Here is a 22,526-nt window from a genome sequence, read left to right as displayed (position 1 = left end):
TTTCATCACACAAATTATGAATGAAGTCTGTCCACGCGTATCGTGATTCGTCAAGATTGTTGACGTGTCACTAATAGTGCTACGCTTTTTTGCAAAAAAATTGTCGATTTCACTTTTTTTATTTTTTTTACATTTCCATATTTTTTCTACTCGAAATCATGAGCCCCTTCATCCCGATAGGAGACAAAAATGTCCCAAAATTTTCATTTTTTTTACTTTCCTCCGAAGTACGATCCTACAAGTTCTATGAAAAATTGTAACTTGTGGAATCGTGTTCCAAAATAAAAATTTGCTTTTACAGTTTTTGAAAACTGTTTTCATATTAAACGTTATCCGTTATCACTTCCAGAGTAACTGAATAATGTTATTTAAAAGCTTATTATAGAAAGAAAGATGTTTAGTCCTTATATAGCAGTGTTGCAGGAAAATGCTAAGGTTCCAAAATAAAATAAAAAGATCCATAATTGTAAATAATTATTATTACTTTAGTAACCGTAATGTGACATCAATATTTCTTTATAAATTTGGAATGACAATATAATACAATACGTATGTAATGGAATGGAAAATCAAACAAATCACAATGAAAATCATAAATATCTGTGTGCAATAATTACAATTTTATTTCAATTATATTTTATCAAGTAATTACATTAATAATATCTTTACTTAAATAAATAAAATACTTAGAAAGATCAAGGAACTTTATTTACAAAGAAAACGTAAGGTACAGTGGGGCAAATCTCGACTGGGCGGGGGGCAATTGTAACTAATCCATTTTTTCATTTTATTACACTATTATGTTGAGTTCTACATGTATCCACTGAACATGCCTACCATAAATAACCGGTGACACTATTTAATAATGCAAACATTGTAAAACATGGAAAAAATGAACCCGTTACATTTACCCCCCAGTCGAGATTTGCCCCACTGTACCTTAATGGTAAAGATGATTTCTAACGAAAAATGTGTTAAAGATCAAATGGATAATATTTTTGTTCCTTTATTTAGAAGGTTGGGATACTTTTTTCACGTACTAAAAGCAACACTGAACTACTAGTAGCCATCGGTATCGGTAGACATTAGGCCCTTGTAATAAGGATTACAAATGATGTACAGCTAACAGTGTTGCCGATGGTAACATCCAAAATGGATATGGCGGGTAAAGTATGGCAAGTAATTTTCGTCAGTAGAGAAAGCGTCAAATTTAAAAATGCAGGCTCGAAGGGTTATTTTATCTTTCCTGAGAAATATAAAAAAATGCGCCTTCTTTACTGACTAAATTGTTTGTATAGTTTCCTACTTCATTTCTGCATATTTTCCAAATCAGAATCAGCAAAGTTCACTGAACACTGATATATTCCTAAACACATTCAAGGCAAAAATCACCATAAGGTCAATACGGGTGTGTGCCATACAGGGATGTACAAGGCCTTTTCACTCATTGTCACAGCAGGGTTAGCATGTGCTAACCCTGCTGCCAATCATGTGATTGGCGAGAGACGAGAGAAAGTATGTCGCCGCGACATAGAGATAGACTACCTTACTCATTAATCTTATACCTTTAGACGAGCAATTCTTTTATATTTATTTATTTATATGCATATCCGACAAAATCCAACTATTTCGGAAATTTGTTTTGTGGGGCTTTTCGTTCGAATTTCGATCTCAAAACGCAAATTTTCGCATGCGTTTTCTTTCGCAGAAACGCAAAATATGGTCGTTAATTTCGCCAACCACGCATAGACTGGGCGTAGCTCAGTCGTAAAAGGTCCGTCTAATGTTCGCAAGCACGTCGCAGGTGTCAGGGTTTCGAAATAAAGTTTTTTTTTTTGTATTTATGAGTTTTTTTTTTATCTAAAGACGTGATATAACAAAATAGAACCCAGATATTACAATTAGAAGAAGACGTGATCTATCTCGCGACATACTCCCGCAGAAATCATGTGCTAGGCCTACAGGTGTTTTCGCGAGTTTATTCTTTTGCTACTTGCTACTCACGATTAGTTGCAAACGTATGGACTCTCAATAAACATTAAACATTGTTTAAACAGGCAAAATGTGAAGACCAGACATACTCCCCCATATGACACACTTACCGTATTGACCTTAGGGTACCTTTCCACCAGAGGTGTGCTACGTGGAAGTGTTTGATATCCACCAATCAGCATAGTCGAACCCATTCCCACTAGCGCTATGCTTTGTGGAACAATGAACATGATTGAACATTTCTAATGGAGATTATCGCTTCAATTTTATGTAATTAACACAAAAACAATATTTTTATTGAAATTTCATGCTTAACTATAGTCACAAAACTGACAGTGAGTTAATTTTTGTTAACGACTTACGCAAATTGGGGTGTCCCAAATTCTGAAAATGCCCGGATATCAATCGCATCCATAGCAACGTAACGTAGCAAATCTCTAGCGGAAAGGCACCCTCAAATCTCTTTATAAGTCTAAAACTTAAACTACACCAGTAACATTCCCCCCCGCCGCGTTAGGGGGTGAAGGCTGTGAGAACATGAACGAAGTAGCGTTCTGAAGAATCTGTTTCTTGACGAAGTCTGTCGTGGCTGATTGCAGGTTTTCTTTGGCCCCGAACTTGCATTTGATGTAGCCGTAGAGGTTGGCACCACTGAGCGTTAGGGCAATTAGGACGAGGAGCTGTGGGTAAAAAACATACGTAGTTAAAAAAAAAACTTCAGAAAGCTTCCCTTTTTGGGTCACTGACCTGGGGGGTTACCATGACGTGCTAATGCCGTTCAGTTTAGGTTGAGAGAGAGGGACGGAGCTATGTAACTGCTATAGCTGTGTCTCTTTCTCTCAACCTAAACTGAACGTCTTTAGTACGTCATGGTAACCCCCCTGATGCAGTAAGTAAGCCGTTAAAAAACATACAAAGGTGATATATGAAACTTGCATAAAATGGCTTTCCAGAATCATAGTGTTTAAATGCGACATTACTGTTAATTGGTTTGATGTTAGATTTTGTTGGAACGGATCTAAAAGTCGACACTAATATCTCTATTGATTCTATTGAAAGATAAAAATTGTAACCTTCTAAGCGTACATGGGATTGATTTTTTTAACCCCCGACGCAAAAATGACGGGGTGTTATAAGTTTGACGTGTCTGTCTGTCTGCGTGTGTGTCTGTCTGTGGCATCGTAGTAACAAAATAACCGATTTAGATTTAGTTTTTTTTTGTCTGAAAGCTGAGTTAGTCGGGAGTGTTCTTTTCTTAGTCATGTTTCATGAAAATCGGTCTACTATGTCGCGGTCGGGGTTTTTTTCTAAATTTAATTTTTTTTGGTTAGGTTATTTACTGAAACTCATTGATATTCAAATGTGGGTAGGAGTGAAAATCGTAATTCCTTCTGCTACCAATAGATGGCGCTGTACTCAATAAAAGTTAAACTATTACCATCCATTTGAACTTGAGCGTGAAGAGACACATAAGGAAGAAGCCGCTCCACACAAGGGGGCAAAGAATCAGTCCAAGCCAGAACAGTCTGCTCTCGTTGCGGTTCACACGATTCTGAAAGAGAACTTTTTTTTATTTATTTCGGGACTTTTACTCTTAAGATCATGCCAGTCCCATCGTAAAAAAAAGAAAAATTTAAATATTTGACGGCGATAGGGAACGGGGATCCCGCTTGCCACCATCTTCAGACAGCAGGGCATTGCTGGGTCATCGAGGATTAAGACGAAGACGATAGTAATCAACAATCTATCACTTTCAAATTTCAATTTTACAATAACTGATAGGTAAACAACTTGATCTAGAAAATTTTATTATAGCGTGGACAGTTCCGATGTAGCTCTTCCTTCCTCTTGTCTCTAGCATAGTCCGCCAGAGAGTGCCGGATCTCAGGCATCCCGGCTCCGTCCTGCACGAAGTGGGGACAACTGGTTGGGTAGACAACTGACAGACACTTTTTTTCTTTTTATTTCAACTAGGGGTTTTTTAAACTTACCTTATAAGGCTTACACAGTTTAACCTAGCCCCCAAAAATGTTCTATGCTACTAAAAACGTTTGTAAGTTTTTTTTTTTTTCCGTTACATTTTAGGGGTCGCTACCATACATTGAAAATTTTGATTCCTCATACAAAATTATTGTTTTTTCGTTAGACCTTCGACCCCTAAATGTAACAGAAAATTCTGAAGAAAAATTACTTAGTTAAGTGATTTTTAGTACCAGAGAACAATTTAAGAGGGTGAGACATAGAACATTTTAAATTTGATAAAATAAGCCCTACTATAGGTGCTAGACGACGATATACATACTTAGATAAATATAAAAATTTTACCTTCCAATAAAATTTGTATTATTTTGCCTGGTATATCCGAGGTCTTTATAGAGAGAGTACGTCGTAGACGTCGCATCGGACCGATAGATGGCGCCATCGTTCGTTGTAAGTCGCTCCGGCGTCTCACCGCCGCGATGTTGGTAGTCCCGTTTTTCCCCACCTGCAACACAAGGCCCCCCGCGCCCCGACTCGCCACCAGCCACCCTCATTGTTGAGGAGAAGTGCCGACGGTATATTAAGCCTACAGGAAGGCATCACTCAGACCTCGGATATACCAGGCAAAATAATACAAATTTTATTGGAAGGTAAAATTTTTATATTATTTGTGCCGTTTGTATATCCGAGGTCTTTATAGAGACCTGTTTATTATCTCCTGGTGGCGAGTCAGCTGGCGCGCAAGCCTTTGGTAGCCCTATTGGCATATCATAGAAGAATAAGTGAATCAGTTGAACCGATTTGACAGATGTATCAGTCGAAATAGCCTTCGATCCGCGAATATCTCGGTGCCAGAAACGCATAAAGAGATTTTCGTGATGACGTTTAGCTTTAGTCAGCGAATAGTTAGAGAAATGACATTATTATACATCGCAGATCAAAACCAAAAAAAAAAAGATGTAGGCGAGGCTGACTTGAACAAGATACAAAAATTTTTTCAGGTTATAAACCCAATTTCAGACACAAAGTGTGTAAAATTAACTGTAAAAGTAGTGTAACTATCTGTACTGTAGCAGGGTAACGTAATTGATACTGCTTTTGTCAACCCTTCGTAAAAATTATCTAAATCAATATTAGCTTTGATATGACTATTTAAAGTCCAACGTCTTACGTCCATATCAAACACAGAAAAAGGTCATCACTCACGTGCCCAAGGGCTATTTGTTACAATACTGGTATTTTCGATCAGACTATTTCGCGTCAAGCGAGCGCGGTTGCAAGCGAGACTCCTGAACTCTGAACTCTTTTTAGTGAGGGCATTTGAGGATACCGATCGCTCGGTAAGACTAGCCTAGAAGATGAAAAGTACGAGCGCTGTCGATTGCTACTACACTGGACGGAGGTATCAGTCGATTTCTTTAAGTCAGTCATTGACTCTTAGGGTAATCCATTACCTAATCCAAAACCCGATGCGACGGATTTCTACTTCGTGCAATGAAGGTCGACAGAGTAGACTGAGAGGTGGAGACGTCAGTGTCGCATCGCTGGTGATTGCTGAACACGTCGTGGTAGCAGGTCAAGGGGTGAATTTAACACCGCCACACATGCGCGCTTTAAGAGCGTAGGCGGAGCGCAATAATGGCGGTGCACCGCACTAACGCTGGCGTTGCGCCCAGTGGGCGCTAGCGGGAACGAACGAGCGCTGATAGCGAGCGCAACGCGCGCGGGACGCGAGCGGAATGCACGCGCATTCAGCGCGCTGATAGCGAAGCGGAATGCGCTTTATGTGTGGCGGAGGCTTAATACGTACCGTTGTACGGCGTAATGCAGGGCTCTCGCAGACGAAGAGGTACGATGACGGGCGAAGCAGAAGAAGGCGAGGTCACCGAAGGTCACTTACTTGGCTCCCAGGGGGTGCATACTGACCTCGTACGACAGTCTGTTGGAGTCAGCAGTTACTGTCGTAGTTACTCGTAACAGAAGAGATGTAGTCCTGCCATCGTACAGCATAACATAACATACAACTGAACTGTGCATAGCATATAGTGCTATGCGAACCTTAAGCCGGCTGCATGTCACTTCAGTCGCCAGCGCCACCGCCTGTTGAAGATTATTCTCCATCGGAAGAGCTTTACTTCGTACAATGTTCCGATTATTGAAGGTCTTATCGGGCTGCAGATGCAAGCAAAACAGGGGCGATTGGCCTACAGCTATCGGCAGCTGTACGAGGTAATGCTGGAAACTGCAGCGGTGCAACCTTCCTCTGTAGACCACGAAAGTTGTGAAATTTATGAAATCAGGTTCTACGATCGAATCAAGCACTATATTAATTGAGTATAGTCGAGCCAGATGATAACTACTGAAGTACTCCTGAGTTCCTGGCCCCTTTCGCTTTGAGCTGGAATCTGAAGTTCACTAAGGCGAAGCAGGTTTATTTTTCCCAATTTGTTTATTAGAGGCTCGGCGAATAAGTTAATCTCTCGAATGGACAGGGGGCGCCACAAGCCTCCGGGAAATCGTCGTGTACTTGGAACCCCCGCGGCCAGATTGCCGATCGGTTTTGGTGTCCGCCCGGTAAACAGACGCACGCTCAGGATGCAGGACGCTGGCTCGAATTCAGATCTGGACATTCTGAAAGGGATTTTTTTTTTAATTCCGCAAACCTTTACGATGTCTTTGACCTACACAATGAGCGATGTACAGGAATCACAGGGTCTTCTCGCGAGGCGCCTCTCCGATTAGATAGCTCGCGAACATCGTCAGGACACCCTCGCAGCAGTGCGGCTCCTCGTCCGGTTATTGACGTCTTACCTCGTTCAACTATGGGTCTCCAAACCACGTTAGGACGTAGCATCTTAAGAATTTATCTGTTCTCACTTCGGCGACGGAGGAGTCCTTGGTCAAAATAGAGTGTAAATACAGTCGTACTTCACGGGAACTGGAAAGAGAAGAGTGGATACCATAGTGTACGGGATGTCAGCTGATAGCGGCGCCCGGCGTCACATTGGAGGGTAGTATCAGCCTGGTCAGCAACAGAGTCTGCAACGATACCGTAGCAGACGGAGCCTGGATAGTCGTGGTCGTGGCACCATTGTAGGGGAAGACAGTGTTCGCGGTGAGCGTGACATCTTAGGCGCGACGGGCGTTATCAGCGTGGCGGCTAGCAGCACCAAGGGCCCACATCAGCAATCTTACCAGCTTGTCACTGCAGCAGACGCTGTTATGTTCGGCGGTGAGATTGAGACGGCCGTCGTCAGCTCGAAAGGCGTCTCGATGCCCTGTCGCGTCGCGCAGTATCGTGCTCGGTGGCCCTCTCGAGGTCGCCGCCGTCAGCGCGGGAGGCACCGGCGCCAGCGTGGCAGTCAGCTACATCGGTGAACAGCATCAACAGAGTTCGCGGCGTCGTCACGGCAAACGCGGCAGGAAAATTAGCGACGCCTTCGCGGCAGCCGCAGTATTGCGCTCGGTGGCGCGATGAAGGTCGCCGCGTCTGCAATCTTACCTCGTGCGATCGAGGCGACATCAAGGCGCCAGCATGAGCGTGTCGGCCGACGACACCGGTGGAAAACTTCAAGTAGCTTGCGGCGTTGTCACGGCAGACGCAGCAGAAGGATTGCGACGCCTGTGCAGCGGTTAACAGTATTACGCTCCGCGTCACCACTGAGGCGCCAGCATAAGCGTGGCGGCCAGCAATACTGGTGGACAGCTTCGGCAGGGTCGCGTCTCGCGTCGTTGTCACGGCATATGAACGCTCTACATCACCATCGAGGCGCCAGCATAAGCGTGGCGGCCAGCGATACTGGTGGACAGCTTCAGCAGGATCGCGGCGTTGTCACGGCAGATGAGCTCGCTGCATCACCATCGAGGCGCCAGCATAAGCGTGGCGGCCAGCGATACTGGTGGACAGCTACAGCAGGTGGACAGTCAGCAGGATCGCGGCGTTGTCACGGCAGACGAACGCTCTGCATCACCATCGAGGCGCCAGCATAAGCGTGGCGGCCAGCGATATTGGTGGACAGCTTCAGCAGGCTCGCGGCGTTGTCAAGGCAGACGCACGCTCTGCATCACCATCGAGGCGCCAGCATAAGCGTGGCGGCCAGCGATATTGGTGGACAGCTTCAGCAGGCTCGCGGCGTTGTCAAGGCAGACGCACGCTCTGCATCACCATCGAGGCGCCAGCATAAGCGTGGCGGCCAGCGATACTGGTGGACAGCTTCAGCAGGATCGCGGCGTTGTCACGGCAGACGAACGCTCTGCATCACCATCGAGGCGCCAGCATAAGCGTGGCGGCCAGCGATATTGGTGGACAGCTTCAGCAGGATCGCGGCGTTGTCAAGGCAGACGAACGCTCTGCATCACCATCGAGGCGCCAGCATAAGCGTGGCGGCCAGCGATACTGGTGGACAGCTTCAGCAGGATCGCGGCGTTGTCACGGCAGACGAACGCTCTGCATCACCATCGAGGCGCCAGCATAAGCGTGGCGGCCAGCGATACTGGTGGACAGCTTCAGCAGGATCGCGGCGTTGTCACGGCAGACGAACGCTCTGCATCACCATCGAGGCGCCAGCATAAGCGTGGCGGCCAGCGATACTGGTGGACAGCTTCAGCAGGCTCGCGGCGTTGTGGCGGGGGCAGAAGGTGGCCGCGCTGGTAGCCTGCGTATTGACGACTGATCACTAACGGCACGGCGCTCGCGTCGGGGCAGCAGCAGACATACTTACAGCGTCGCACGCGACGCCTATGCGGCGGCCACAACGTTGTTCGGCGGCACCGCAGAGATGGCCATCGTTAACGAGGAGGCAACTTCTACGCAACCTCGGCGGCGCCGACGCGGCGGACAACACTGCCGCGGTCAGCGGCGCTATCGCAGCGCTACAGTAAGTTTCGGCGCCGACACGTGGCTTGGGGCCTCCGCACCGAATCGGAAACCGAACATATTCTTTCTAAAATAATATGAATCTGCTCACCCATTCGTCGGAGAAATTCAAACCTCCTTGAAGCGCGGTATTCCTCCACCGCGCCCGCCGCCGCCGCCGCCGCAGCCCGCAGGTCGCGCAGCCCGCGGTCGCGAAGCACGTGGTCCCCGGAGCACGTGGTCCCCGGCGGAGCAACTTACCTACGTTACCGCTTATATTCTCGCGCGAAACTTTTAATACGCGGATAACACTTCCTACTTTAGTCTCGGAAATGCGAATAGTTTAAAAAGAAAACTGATTAACGGTAACGATTTTTGCAGCATGGAACTTTCTTACAAAAAAGTGGGTAGAATCATAAAGCACCGCTCGTTCATTTCTATAGTGAGAACCCCGAAAGACGAATAATGATCGCTAGCGAGGCATAATATATCTCATTATTCAAGACGAACGAGCGCAAATTAAAAGGGAAGAAAGAATTGACGGATGAAATTGAAAAATTTCATAATTCCGAAACGTTATAAGCCACTTTTTAAATAAAAACACGAATAACTCTGGTTTGACCAGAAATAACAAGGAAATAGAAACTAAAAGATTAATTTCGAGACACCATGCTGTAAAAATGTTCGAACGGAATACGCGACAACCGGTCACTTCGGCGTTCGACGAAACAATGAGGGTGGCTGGTGGCGAGTCGGGGCGCGGGGGCCTTGTGTTGCAGGTGGGGAAAAACGGGACTACCAACATCGCGACTTACAACGAACGATGGCGCCATCTATCGGTCCGATGCGACGTCTACGACGTACTCTCTCTATAAAGACCTCGGATATACAAACGGCACAAATAATACAATTAAATACATACTTACATATATTTATTTATTTTATTTGTAATCTCCGTTTAAAACTCTCGGGTCTTTCGAGCCATGGTCATTTATAAGACGTGCGTGGGGATATAGATCCAACACGTAGAGGCCATTTGGAGAGCTTTGATGTCATGTAGAATTATTTTATTTATTTTTATTTATAGAAAAGCTATCCATGACTCAGGAACCTACCCTATGTATGAGCGAATATCGTACCTGCTTGGATTCGAAGACCCAGTGCGATTTCCCATCGTCATCCACATAGTTCCACCATCTCAGACCTACGAGGAGGCGACCTGGAATGTAAAATTTAATATTAATATTCATTAATTTAATAAAACTCGTATTCAGACTTTGCACCTCATATGAATAAAGCCATGTTTCTTAATTAGCCATGTTTCTTAAAAATTGGGCTACTACGTCGGGTTTTTTTTTTTCAAAATTTAAATTTTGTGGTTAGGTTATTGGAGATTCTAATTTCTAAATGTTTCTCTGCTATCTAATGGTCTTGAAAATTGGAGGCAGATATTGTTACACTTTTACAAGTTTTATTTATTCAGGTAATATGGAGAAAATAATAATAATGAATAATATGGAGAAGTGTATCATCTTGGGGCGAATGAATGGTAAACGCACTTGGGGTGGGGCTCGTAAGAGATGGTCAAACTGTGTGAAGAAGTCGACTGGCGGCAGCCTATATCGTGCAGTCCACATGGCTTATGACCGCGTTCAATGGAGACACGCTACTTGTGGTCGCGATCCTCAGCATTGAGGGAACGAGGAAGAAGATTTATTGAGGTGCAAAGAGTATTGTAAGATATACCAGTGATATTTTGACGCTCCAGAAGTCAGCGGACAGTAGCAGGATCACCAGCACGAAGGAGGCTATGAAGGAGTCGGAGAACCACCCGCAGAGGATGTACACCACGATGGCTGAGCACCGGAACACCAGGTGGAAGAACACGATGTATGGGTGGCTGGAATACAGAGGCATTTCTATTCAGTTATGGACATTACATTATCACGACACAAGTTTGGTAAGGAGGGAATCCGAAAATTAAAACACGACTGAAGTTTTCATTTCACACTGAAATCAACGTTTGAAATAAACGTTCACGATTTTGACCCATATTTAAAATTGTTAAAAGCATAGAAAGATGTATTAGATGTGACGTGATTAAGTCCCGTTTGCAATTTTAAACATAGGATGTTTTAGGCTGGTTTTAAATAGTGTCACGCGGACTAATATTATTATTATTTATTTAATTCAAGCAGGCAGTTGAAAAACAACTGATATGGCCTGTATCCTGATATCTTTTCCTAGGTTTATCTCATATTATTATGTTTGTCTAATTTGTTCTTAAAACTGTTGATGTTGGGTGCTGAGACTACTTCCTCTGGTAGCTTGTTCCAAGGCGTGACTACTCTGTTAGCAAAGAAGTGTCTGTTTGACATGCAGAGTTTTTGTAGCTTTAAGTGGTGCCCTCTCAGTCGGGTATTAGTACAGATTTGAAGTCTTTGAGGTCATAGTGTCCATTCAGGATTTACTTCAATAAGATCACCTCTATCTCTTCTTTCCTTGAGTGTAGTCAGCGCCGGCCCGCGCACTCGATCAGGGTAGAGCGAGATATGGTTTTGGCGCCCCCTTATTTAATTTTTTTTGGGGTCCGAAGCCAAAACGCCATCCTTATAGATTCGCTGTGTCCCTCTGACACCTCAACCATTTGATTAAGTATTTAACTAAAATATATGACATGTATTCGTACCAGGCAGAATAAGTAAACGCGAGCGAAGCGAGCGCGAAAATTTTTCCTATTATGTATGTATGTATTTATGGGGGAGGTGTGAAGCCCCTGTCTTTCATAAGGCCAAACGTACACGATGTTAAAGCTTTCCTGCGCGGCGTGTTCATTAAGGAGTTTACTAGGACAAGACAAATGACTGTGATGAAACAAAAGAGGCCAAAGACCACAAGCTCTGGTAGACCAAGAACTGATAACAGTCGCATTTGAGCTTCAGTTCAGGGCCACGGCAAGGCATGGGAGAGAAAAACAATGGCCAACTTGGACATACATTGAGAAGTCGAGAAATTCGACTCTAATTGCAGAACTTTGGCATATTTTGGGGTATTTAGATTTCACAGGGTGCTTACGTTCTCGACTTCTAGGACTTTTATTTCGTCATCAGTTTTATTTTTAGTTGTACATGGTGCTACTTTTCCGATAATCTGAATCACAATCACAAATCTAGATTTTATAGTTGAATATAATTAATTCCCGGCTCCTCTCGCCATTCTGGGCTCTTTGTGCGCCCACGCAATGATGATTTTGGCGCCCCCTTACCATTCGGCGCCTAGAGCGGCCGCTCCACTCGCTCTACGCTTAATCCGGCCCTGAGTGTAGTCAACTTCAGTGCTTCCAGTCTACTTTCGTATGGTAGTCTCTTGATCTGCCTTGGTATTTTAGTAAAGCTACGCTGCACCTTTTCCAATAGGTCAATATCAATAAGTGTTAAATTCAGGGAGCGTTTTAGTGGCGAGGACGGGTCCGCGCGGACGACAACATCAGCTTCATACACATTGGTCGCGCGGATCGGACGGTCCGCGTGACACTCAAACCAGACTTAAATGGACATGAGTGACGAAACTTCATAAGTGTATCGTACGACGTTTTACAGTACATATGGCCCTTTGAACTTTGGACATAGGCAAATAAAGTTTCGATCAGTAGAAGCGGAAAAGGACCAAACAGTAGAGAATGTGTGTACAGTGTATACTCTGTAGTCTGTACTATAAGCTAAGGAGTCAGACCATAAAGACGACCGGTCTGGCCTAGCGTGTAGTAACCCTGCCTACTACGCCGCGGTCCCGGGTTCGAATCCCGGTAAGGGCATTTATTTGTGTGATGAGCACAGATATTTTTTCCTGAGTCATGGATGTTTTCTATGTATATGTATTTGTATAGGTTTTATAATTATATATATCGTTGTCTGAGTACCCACAACACAAGCCTTGTTGAGCTTACCGTGGGACTCATTAAATCAGATAAGCTCAAAGAAAACCGACTCCGCTGGTTGGGTCATATTAAATTAAAATTAAATTAAAATTTATTTATTTCAAGTAACACAACTCATAATTTACAATAAAATATAAAAATACACAGACACAACACACATACTAAAAAGTCAAGCAGCTGTGATTGACACACTGATAGGATAACCCTGAACAGAAGAACAGATGAACAGAAGAGGCGATGACTACTCCGTGAAGACAGCTTTAAATATCCCAACAAAACCCCGTGGCAGAGGTAGTTCACTTTCTACCTGGTGGACTAGAACCGAGAAGGATCTAAAAGCCCTGAACATCTCACCAACAACAACCCAGGACAGATGGTCCTGGCGCCTACGTACAAGGAGGCCCGACCCCAATTGAAAATGGGAATGTGGCAGGAAGAAGAAGAGGGACTCATTAAATCTATGTAAGAATGTCCTATTATAATATTTTTTTTTTAATAAGGATTTCTTTAATATCTTTTTGGTATGGAACCCTAAAAATATATCAGGACCATGCTACAAGTGGATCAGTTTATCGGAAGGTTCAGAAACACATCAACTTACATAAATTTCTTCCCCGCATTGTCCTCTTCCCGAACGCGAGCGTGTCGTCATCCAGCAGCGGAACCTGCGGCACACCTGGCTGTAATATAAGTAGCGACATCTACAGGCCAAGCCGTGCAAAGCTAATGCGAGCATACATACATTACATGATGGCAGGAAGACAACCTCTTTGCACATAATGAGATAGTAAGTTCATTATTTAAATTATTCTCAGTGAAAATTTGAATATTATACATATTACATAATACACCACTTTTTGACAAGTAGAAATGTGTGCTTACTACATATGAGAAGCACTAAAGGTGTATTTTTTTCCTTTGATAAAACAATATATAATATTATATTTACATTTAGAATCCTTAAAACCGGCAGATAATTCATTTTCTCAATATTTATGTTTTCAACTTTTTTACTGATAAAAGTGCTGAATAGAGTTGTCTACCTGACTGATGTATTTATGGCAAAATCATATCAACTCAAATGAGGATTAATGTTGATTCATTTAAAATGTTTATGATCTACTTAAGAGAGGCAAATACATACATTCATTTACTAGCATTATCAAGGGACTAAAAGGACTATAATTTTAGAACAAAACGGGACTTAATCGCGTAAACACTTACATTTATATTAGGCTACAGTCGGGACCAAACCACTGGATCGAGCTCCATAGTCCCAAAATTCTATCAACGGAACGTCTGTTCTACAGCAGAAAAGTACGTGAAGCGATTGAAATTAGGAAGCATCGAAATTGCAACCAAAATGAGGGACAGGGAATTTCTTCTTCGTGGAATCCAGTGATTAGCAAATGTAAGCGTGAAAAAACACCGAGGGACACACCTGCTGATGTCGTGAGTGTTGTGTGTAGGCAAAGTGACAACCCTAGCGCAAAAGTGAATAATCAAGAACAAGTGCGGGTAGTTCGAGAAACTCGCGCGGCTAGAAGATGTTGATGCAATTCCTCGCCAGTCTACCCGTGACCACGAACATAATGTGATGTTCGAAACGTCGGGCCTAATATAAATGTAAGTGTTTACGCGATTAAGTCCCGTTTTGTTCTAAAATTATGAGTGCAAATCGTGTTAGTCTAAATCAATATAAAAGGACTATGATGATCAAATAAATGATGGTCTATGGTATGATGAAGTCATTATCATATTTTACAATATGAGGATGTTAGTTCCTGTTTGCACCACATTATATTCATGATATACATAATTATATTATAGTCTATAATAGATATATTTAATTCTGATAGGCGTACAAGTTTCATGATATGGCAGCACAGATAAACTCTGGGTTTTGATGGTTTTTTTTGTATTCTTGATATTTGTAAAAATTAACGTAACAACAATATTGATATAATAAATTGCTAATTAGTAACACACTAAAACGAATAACGATTGACTTGTCAAGGTAGTAAAAATATGCTAAGTTGTTTGGTTACTTTAAAGTTCATCAATAAAGCAAACAAATGGAATGGTATTATAAACCTAAAGCTGAAAATAACTTGCGCAAATGCTAGTCAAATAAACACTCAGAGCACAAGTTAGTCACATATTAACGGACTAAGTTATATGTATGGATATTAACGTTTCAAACCAAAAAAACATTATGAATCAATCATGAGTAATAACGAAAATAAATTTGAGGTAATTTACTGCAACACAATTAATATTTTTTCTATTTAGTAATACTTACGGTTGCAGAGTTCATTTCTGAAACTTATCAAATAAATTATTACTATATTTTGAATTAGTAAACGAGAAAACACTGAAAATCGTGTATTATTTTCGTTTCTCGTGAAAAGTTGACGTGACATATGCAGAGTATCACAGATTATAAAAATTACTCAGTTACTCACATCTACTGAAACATCTGACAGTTATCATTTGTGTTTTATGAGGGTGGCTAAACTGTTTTTGTATAAGAAATAATCACGTTTTCAAAAACATAGTGCCTTTAGATAATTTGCTAACTACGCATTAATGATTTCATGTAATCACATTCCGACTCTGTGGTGTGTAGTGGTTCGGGCAGACCTGTCAAAATTTTGCAGGAAAGCAGAGAGCTACCGCACATGCATCGCTGTTTACTTTGCGGAGGCCCATCGTTTCCCGTGATTATTGAAGTTTTACACGTAAAAGGCCGCAGTCAGAGCGCTCCGTAAGATGCGTTCCGCCACCGCGGGCGTAGCGGTCCGCGCGTGCTCGTAGTTTAATCCACGGTGCGTGTGACAGGTGTTTTTTTGCGTAACATTCAGTGCAGCAATGGGTGCAAAGGCGAGTACGGCGAACGGGGGGCAGAGTCCGCGGGCGAGGACATTCTCGACGAGCTCGAGCAGCGAGGTGGTGTCGGGGGGTGGTGGGTTTAGTTTGTTGCGTGCGATCCCGGGGATCCAGGTGACGAGCGACCGCCAGCGGGCCCGGTCGCTGTCGTCGGTGCCGGACCTGCACGCGTCGCACGAGGCGATCGCGATCCCGCCGAGCTCGGCCAGCTACGAGGCGTCGGCGGCCGCGAGCCCCGACACGGACTCCAGCTCCAACGAGGAGGCGGGCCCGGGCCCGGGCCCCGGCGCCGCGCTGGCGCTCGGCCGCGTCTACGCTGCTCACTCCTTGCCTTCACATATCTGGTCCATAAACGGTGAGTTTTTTTTTTTTTGCAGTTTGCATTTCTTATTTGATTAGTGAAGTTACCTAACACACCAGTGTTACAACTAACAGTTAAGCTAACATAATGTAAATTTGTATTTCCTATAACATTACTATGTTTTGATGCATAATGAAAAATATTGTTGATATACTATGCATAGACATCAACGCACTGTAAATAGAGACTTCTGAGTCAATTACACATTGATTAGCTAATTTACCCTCAAAATAAATTATACCTGATCTCAAAACCAACAAAACTTGCAAGCAAATTGGTAAATTGAGCTGTAACACTAACAACCCTGAATTGCATAAAAGTGTGACTAAACTGCAGTAACACAAGTTGGTCTTTGTTCTCTACTTGAAGGCGAACATTGGCATGATATGCTTATTATAAGTGTGTTTTGAGTCTCAAAAATATATAGTATATTTAGAAGATACTGTTTACATTGTACGGATCACAATGTTATTATGTTGACAACTGTCCAAAGTTTAAAAATCATAACACTTTGCAATATTAACTTTTGTCTGTTTTATGTTGTTGTTTTTTATTACAAATGAGCTACTCATGGCACTTCTCGGACACTGGCGATCAAATATATGAGAGGCTTGTTCCTAGACTTCCTACACATTCTAAGCTCGTGTAGGTGAATGCATACCATGCTTGTGTGAGTGAGATGTAACAGCTCGACTGTTGGCGTTTTTGACAGGCGGTAACTGTAAGGTAACCGAGAGGGGGTGGGTGGCACTTTCAGCGGGAGCGGGAGTGGCAATACTAATTATGATTGTACTCTTTATTATACTGTGCTCATGGCCACAGCTAGTTTGTGAGAAGTGAGAAGATGTCTACAATGAAAGGTACTCTCCCAGAAGGCGTTAGTTCACCCTTGTCTGAAGGGTTGTTTGATGTTCTTTTATTAATTCACTCAATCCCTGTACTATATTCTTAATCCAAAGAAAATTGTAAACTAAAATAGTTAGGTATATTTTTAAATTCAAATAGACTTGTTCAAGGCATGTGTTTGTTAAGAAATTATGATTGATAGTGCTGTAAACTCAATGATAATGAAATGATAATTATCTTGATGAGCTAGCAGGTATGTTTATGTTTTATGAATAGGTATGAAATACTTTAGTGAATAAATGAACTACTGCAATCAACTATACCTGCATTGGGTTGTATAGAACCAATGCTGGAGTGAACGGGTTACACAATTTTAAAATGCCAGATACTTTAAATTTAATAGTTCAAATTGAGAACTTTTAATCTGGAGGTCGCGGGTTCGAACCCCGGCTCGTACCAATGAGTTTTTCGAAACTTATGTGTGAAATGTCATTTGATATTTGCCGGTCACTTTTCGGTGAAGGAAAACATCGTGAAGAAACTGGACTAATTCCAATAAGGCCTATTTACCCTTTGGGTTGAAAGGTCAGATGGCAGTTGCTTTCGTAAAACTAGTGCCTACGCCAAATCTTGGGATTAGTTGTCACAGCGGACCCCAGGCTTCCATGAGCCACGGCAAATGCCGGGATAACGCAAGGAGGATGAGTTCAAATTGTGTTTTTCCTACATGTCTAAGATTTCTTTAAAGCTGGTAATTTTCAAAACATCTGGAGAAATCCAAATCTGTGCTATTCCTTCACTCCCTATGAAATCCAAAGTGAAAGAATGAAAATCTTGCATCTTTCTCTGTCACTCAAGATACACCCTAATTAGAGTAAAGGAGAAAGATGTCTGCACTGCACATTCTGAAATTCCGCGCCTACACCTACTTGCAGTAGGGTTCCGAATCTTGAAAAAGATTAATCAATGTTTCTGTAAGATTAACGTATGTCACCTTTTCCTTGCACAATGGCTGAGCCTAGCCATACAGCGAGGAAACGCGGCAAGCGTGCTAGGGACGATGCCCCGGGCAAACATAGTATTAATATAATATTAGGCACTGTTCCCACCGCAAGCTAGTAAACCATGAGCTATCGGCTATAAAAACGAACAAAAGATAATCACTCCCGTGTAAATAAAAGAGACACGGCGATGTTTATAGTTACTCGCCCAGCGGTGAGCTATCAATATCGCCGTGTCTCTTTTATTTACACAGGAGTGCTTATCTTTTGTTCGTTTTTATAGCCGATAGCTCATAGCTTACTAGCTCGCGGTGGGACCAGTGCCTTAATGGAATAAAATGTATTGTTTTACATAAAGAAAATAAATAAATAAAGATTTCACTTATGTCTATATATTTGTGTTAGACATTAAAGTTAAAAAAGGAAACCCAATCAGATGCAAGCATATAATCAAAGATTTATGGTACTATAACTTTTGCTGTCCAATGAGATGAGCCGTTGTGGATCATGAATCATATTTTAGTGATGTTGATGTCATTTCCTAATAAGATTCTTATTGGATGTAGGAAAATGTTTACAAAGTAGCATGTTTGCAGCCGTTAGTATTGACAAGGAATTTTTGAAAATATTTTTTGTCATGGTTTTTAATTTCCTATTCAGAAAAATAAAAGGTACCTATATTATAAACTGAAATAGATACCATACACTAAAGAAAACCGGCCAAGAGCGTGTCGGGCCACGCTCAGTGTAGGGTTCCGTAGTTCTCCGTATTTTTCTCAAAAACTACTGAACCTATCAAGTTCAAAACAATTTTCCTAGAAAGTCTTTATAAAGTTCTACTTTTGTGATTTTTTTCATATTTTTTAAACTTATGGTTCAAAAGTTAGAGGGGGGACGCACTTTTTTTTCTTTTAGGAGCGATTATTTCCGAAAATATAAATATTATCAAAAAACGATCTTAGTAAACCCTTATTCATTTTTAAATACCTATCCAACAATATATCACACGTTGGGGTTGGAATGAAAAAAAATATCAGCCCCAACTTTACATGTAGGGGGGGTACCCTAATAAAACATTTTTTTCCATTTTTTATTTTTGCACTTTGTTGGCGTGATTGATATACATATTGGTACCAAATTTCAGCTTTCTAGTGCTAACGATTACTGAGATTATCCGCGGACGGACGGACGGACGGACGGACGGACGGACGGACGGACAGACAGACATGGCGAAACTATAAGGGTTCCTAGTTGACTACGGAACCCTAAAAAGTGATCAAGCCCACTGGTGGCGAAGCCGAGAGTCGAACCCGGGTCTCCAGCTATCGCGGCTGACGTACTAAACCACTACACCACCCCGGCCGCCGAGGTACCTATCGAAATTTCTCTTAAATGTTATCTCTGAAGGCTAGGCGCCTTTGACCAACTCTAAAGGCGAGCAATGTGTGCTTGCACCTCCTATGAATCCTTATATATGAACAAATCAAAAAATAATTAATTAAATAATTTGATTTGTTCCCTCTACGTAGGTACCTATATGCTGAGAAAAAAAGTTGGACAATACAGACACATATTTCTTAGAAACCTGAGGGTTTGAGATCGCTGAGATCAGGTCAAAGGATATCATGATTTTGTGTTCAATATCTTTTGTTATTCTTATAAGTTTGACTGGCAATCAGTTTGCGTTAGTGCGTTTACACATTATCCGATCCGATATCGGATGTAGGACCGATATCCTATACATTTAAGCCGCCATCTTTGATTTTTACTATAGAAATCCTTCCGACATCCGATATCGGATCGGATAATGTGAAAACGCACTAAGTCTAAGAAATGTACGTACTTTACTGTGTTGTGTACCTAGACTACCTAGAGGTATTATAAATAAAGTCTTTAAGTATTATGTTATTTATAATAATATTTTGGTCCTTGGGAAGTAACTTAGAGATAACACTGATAACGTTATCTCGTTTGAGAACATGTTTTTTTTATGTTATTACGTCTTGTAGTCTTGTGCTAGCGTTTTTGTTTATACATATTCGTACCTATTACCTAATCATGTCTACACGCTTGCAAGGTCATCATATAATATTGTAAAAAATACTATTTAGTTGTAATTGCTTTACTTAACTACACATACACAACTTTTTTTTGTACAGGAAAATAGTTAGTTTTGCTATCCTTTAACTTTTGTGGTACGACATAAAACATGACCCGGCTTGTAAACTCAAGGTCAAGGTAGGTACCTACAGTACCCGGTGATAATTATTTTTAACCCCGGACGCAAAAACGACGGTTTGTTATAAGTTTGACGTGACTGTCTGTCTGTCTGTTTGTCGGTCTTTCTGTCTGTGTGTGTGTGTCTGTCTGTGGCATCGTAGCTCCCGAACGGATGAACCGATTTAGATCTAGTTTTTTTTGTCTAAAAGCAGAGTTAGTGTTCTTAGCCATGTGCCATGAAAATCGCTCTACTATGCCGCGGTCGGAGGTTTTTTTCAAAATTTCAATTTTGAGGTTAGGTTATAATATAACCGAAAAAGACGGCAAAAATCTCAATCGAAATTCAACTGGTTCGGCTCTTTTCCTCGCCACTTGACTCATACAAGAGAGTAAATTAGCTAGAAAGGCTATAAAATGGTCTATCTAATCTATACATTGCAGTTTTCACAGTCACTTGAATACCTATTCCAAAGCACGATAAAAGCGCCTTGAGACCGGCTTTCTCCGATATTCCCGGTAACAATACTGTCATCAGTCCATTGCCTTTCCAGGTGGTCAGTATGCAAATGCACGGTCTATGCTACAAAAAAAAACAAATCGCGTCGCCCGTCGGGTCGGTAATTGACTGTTAGCAATTTTGTCATCACTGTTTCCCCAGCTATTGCGTTCTGATTGGTGCGCGAGCGCTGGCAAAGGTTATAGACCAATGTAAAGTGACCTGTCGGCCTAGCGACTGATAATAGTTGACGCGCCACTACAGAAAAGCGATAAAGAAACTATACTCGTACTTACGCTAATGAAGCGTAAGCGATTGTGACCTTTTGGCTAGGAACCATTTTTTTAACGTTGGGGAAATGCATTTACGCATGCCATCTGGTCCGGGAGACCAGGGGCGATGACGGACTAACCAGTGTAGGACTACCGTCTAAAACCACCAACGAATTCCGTCTCCGCCTTGGGTGGAGTCTCGCAGGGTTAGTTTGGCTTGGTACCCTGGGCTAGGATATAACTACGAAAATCGAAGGGAACTACGTCAATCGTGGGTTCTCTTTCACTCCAACAAAGATAAAGATGTCCGCAATCTGCGTATTTTAATTTACCCATTTATAACACTGATGTAGCTAAGGACACTACTGTCCTACGGACTTAATAAAGAGGACATTGTTTGGCTGATTGCTTAGAAGTAAATTCAGTTCTGCATATTTATACTACCTACTTAGCATAATTACACCTACACCTACAACTAAATTTACTCAGTTTATTTGTCAAGTGACAACAAAATAATCAATTTCCTCGACCTAACTTTTTATTGGTTCTCACCTGGCATTTCTCCGAAGCGAAACGAAATCGAAACGCCGCAGAAAAGTAGTCTGGCTCTGTCGCGCCAATACGCAAGAACGATAGAGATAGATAGCTACGAAAGAGATATTATCGTGAGCGTTTCGTGAGAGTTTGTGCATTCGGCTACGCACACTGATCTTTCATGTGGCGCGCCAAGACACGGCAAGTGGCGGGAATGACCACATGATATTTACGGGACGCCTGAGCCTGACCCACTTGCGGAGCAAAACAACTACTTTTATTTAACCTGTGCGTTTAAAAACACCTGCAATAACATTTAAAAAGAAACCACATAAAGCCAGATTGCATAATTCTTGGAATATCATCATATTAAAAATTATCACGCTTTTAAATAACATCAATAACGCCACACATTGGGACTATCCACACACAGGCGACGCATGTCTTAAGACGCCGGAACGAACGCCAGGGCCGCGCCACCCGAGTGTAATTTAAATAAAAAACTAAAAAACAAAATGTACTGAGGAGACTTTTTTTTCGTGGCCACGTACATAGGAAAAAAATGTCTGCAATAAACGTTAAAACGTGTAGAAGAAAAAAATAAAATAGAAAAAATCTGCTATTCTTTTCATCTATATGCAAAAGGCTCTAGCTATATATCCATGCCAAGAAATTCTATAACTGGAAAGGAATTCCGTTGAGTTTGAAATTAAATAATTTGACTTAAAAAACTTAGAACACCACCTTACTTGACATAGCTTTGTCTGAGAAACGGCCAAAGCGCCTCGTATGTCTTCCAAATCGATCACTAAACGATATTTCGAATCACCACGAACAATTGTCTAACAATCAAAACGCAACTGAAAAACACTATCAGACCTAACCGCTTTCCCACCCGCCTAGCTCCAGTGTACTATAATAAATCCACCACCATCCCGACAGCAAAACGTCATAACAGCCCAAAGCTTTAAATAAACATACGTCATTTCGTTAAAACTGGGAGCTGTTCCGGCATGCGTAGGCGCTAGTTCTATTCCTATCACTGTCACAAGCAAAGGGGAATTTAAAAACCAGGGTAAAGAGAGCTCCAGCACAGTATAAGCCAGTAAGCTCTTATACTGGTTTGCGTGGAACATTCGGTTC

General features: G+C 42.1%; 2 protein-coding genes across 2 annotated transcripts in view; one reads left to right on the top strand and one right to left on the bottom strand.

Moving 5' to 3' along the window:
* Positions 1 to 1,712: 1,712 nt before the first annotated feature.
* On the bottom strand, positions 1,713 to 13,465 carry LOC125231961 (uncharacterized Golgi apparatus membrane protein-like protein CG5021). Its single transcript, XM_048137567.1, is given in 6 exon segments — positions 1,713 to 2,672; positions 3,431 to 3,544; positions 9,967 to 10,055; positions 10,582 to 10,727; positions 13,366 to 13,393; positions 13,396 to 13,465. Coding segments are annotated over 6 exon segments (648 nt in total). The 3' UTR covers positions 1,713 to 2,471.
* A 1,926-nt stretch (positions 13,466 to 15,391) lies between these two features.
* The window catches only part of LOC125231823 (E3 ubiquitin-protein ligase ZNRF2), a 292,362-nt gene continuing 285,227 nt past the window's right edge, over positions 15,392 to 22,526 (top strand). Inside the window, exon 1 of the mRNA XM_048137404.1 lies at positions 15,392 to 16,008. Within this exon, the coding sequence (XP_047993361.1) occupies positions 15,636 to 16,008 (373 nt within the window). The 5' untranslated portion in view covers positions 15,392 to 15,635. The remainder of the gene's footprint in view (positions 16,009 to 22,526) is intronic.

The sequence above is a fragment of the Leguminivora glycinivorella genome, chromosome 12 (assembly GCF_023078275.1).
Source record: "Leguminivora glycinivorella isolate SPB_JAAS2020 chromosome 12, LegGlyc_1.1, whole genome shotgun sequence".
Lineage (NCBI taxonomy): Eukaryota > Metazoa > Arthropoda > Insecta > Lepidoptera > Tortricidae > Leguminivora > Leguminivora glycinivorella.
This window is presented reverse-complemented; position numbering and strand designations above follow the sequence as displayed.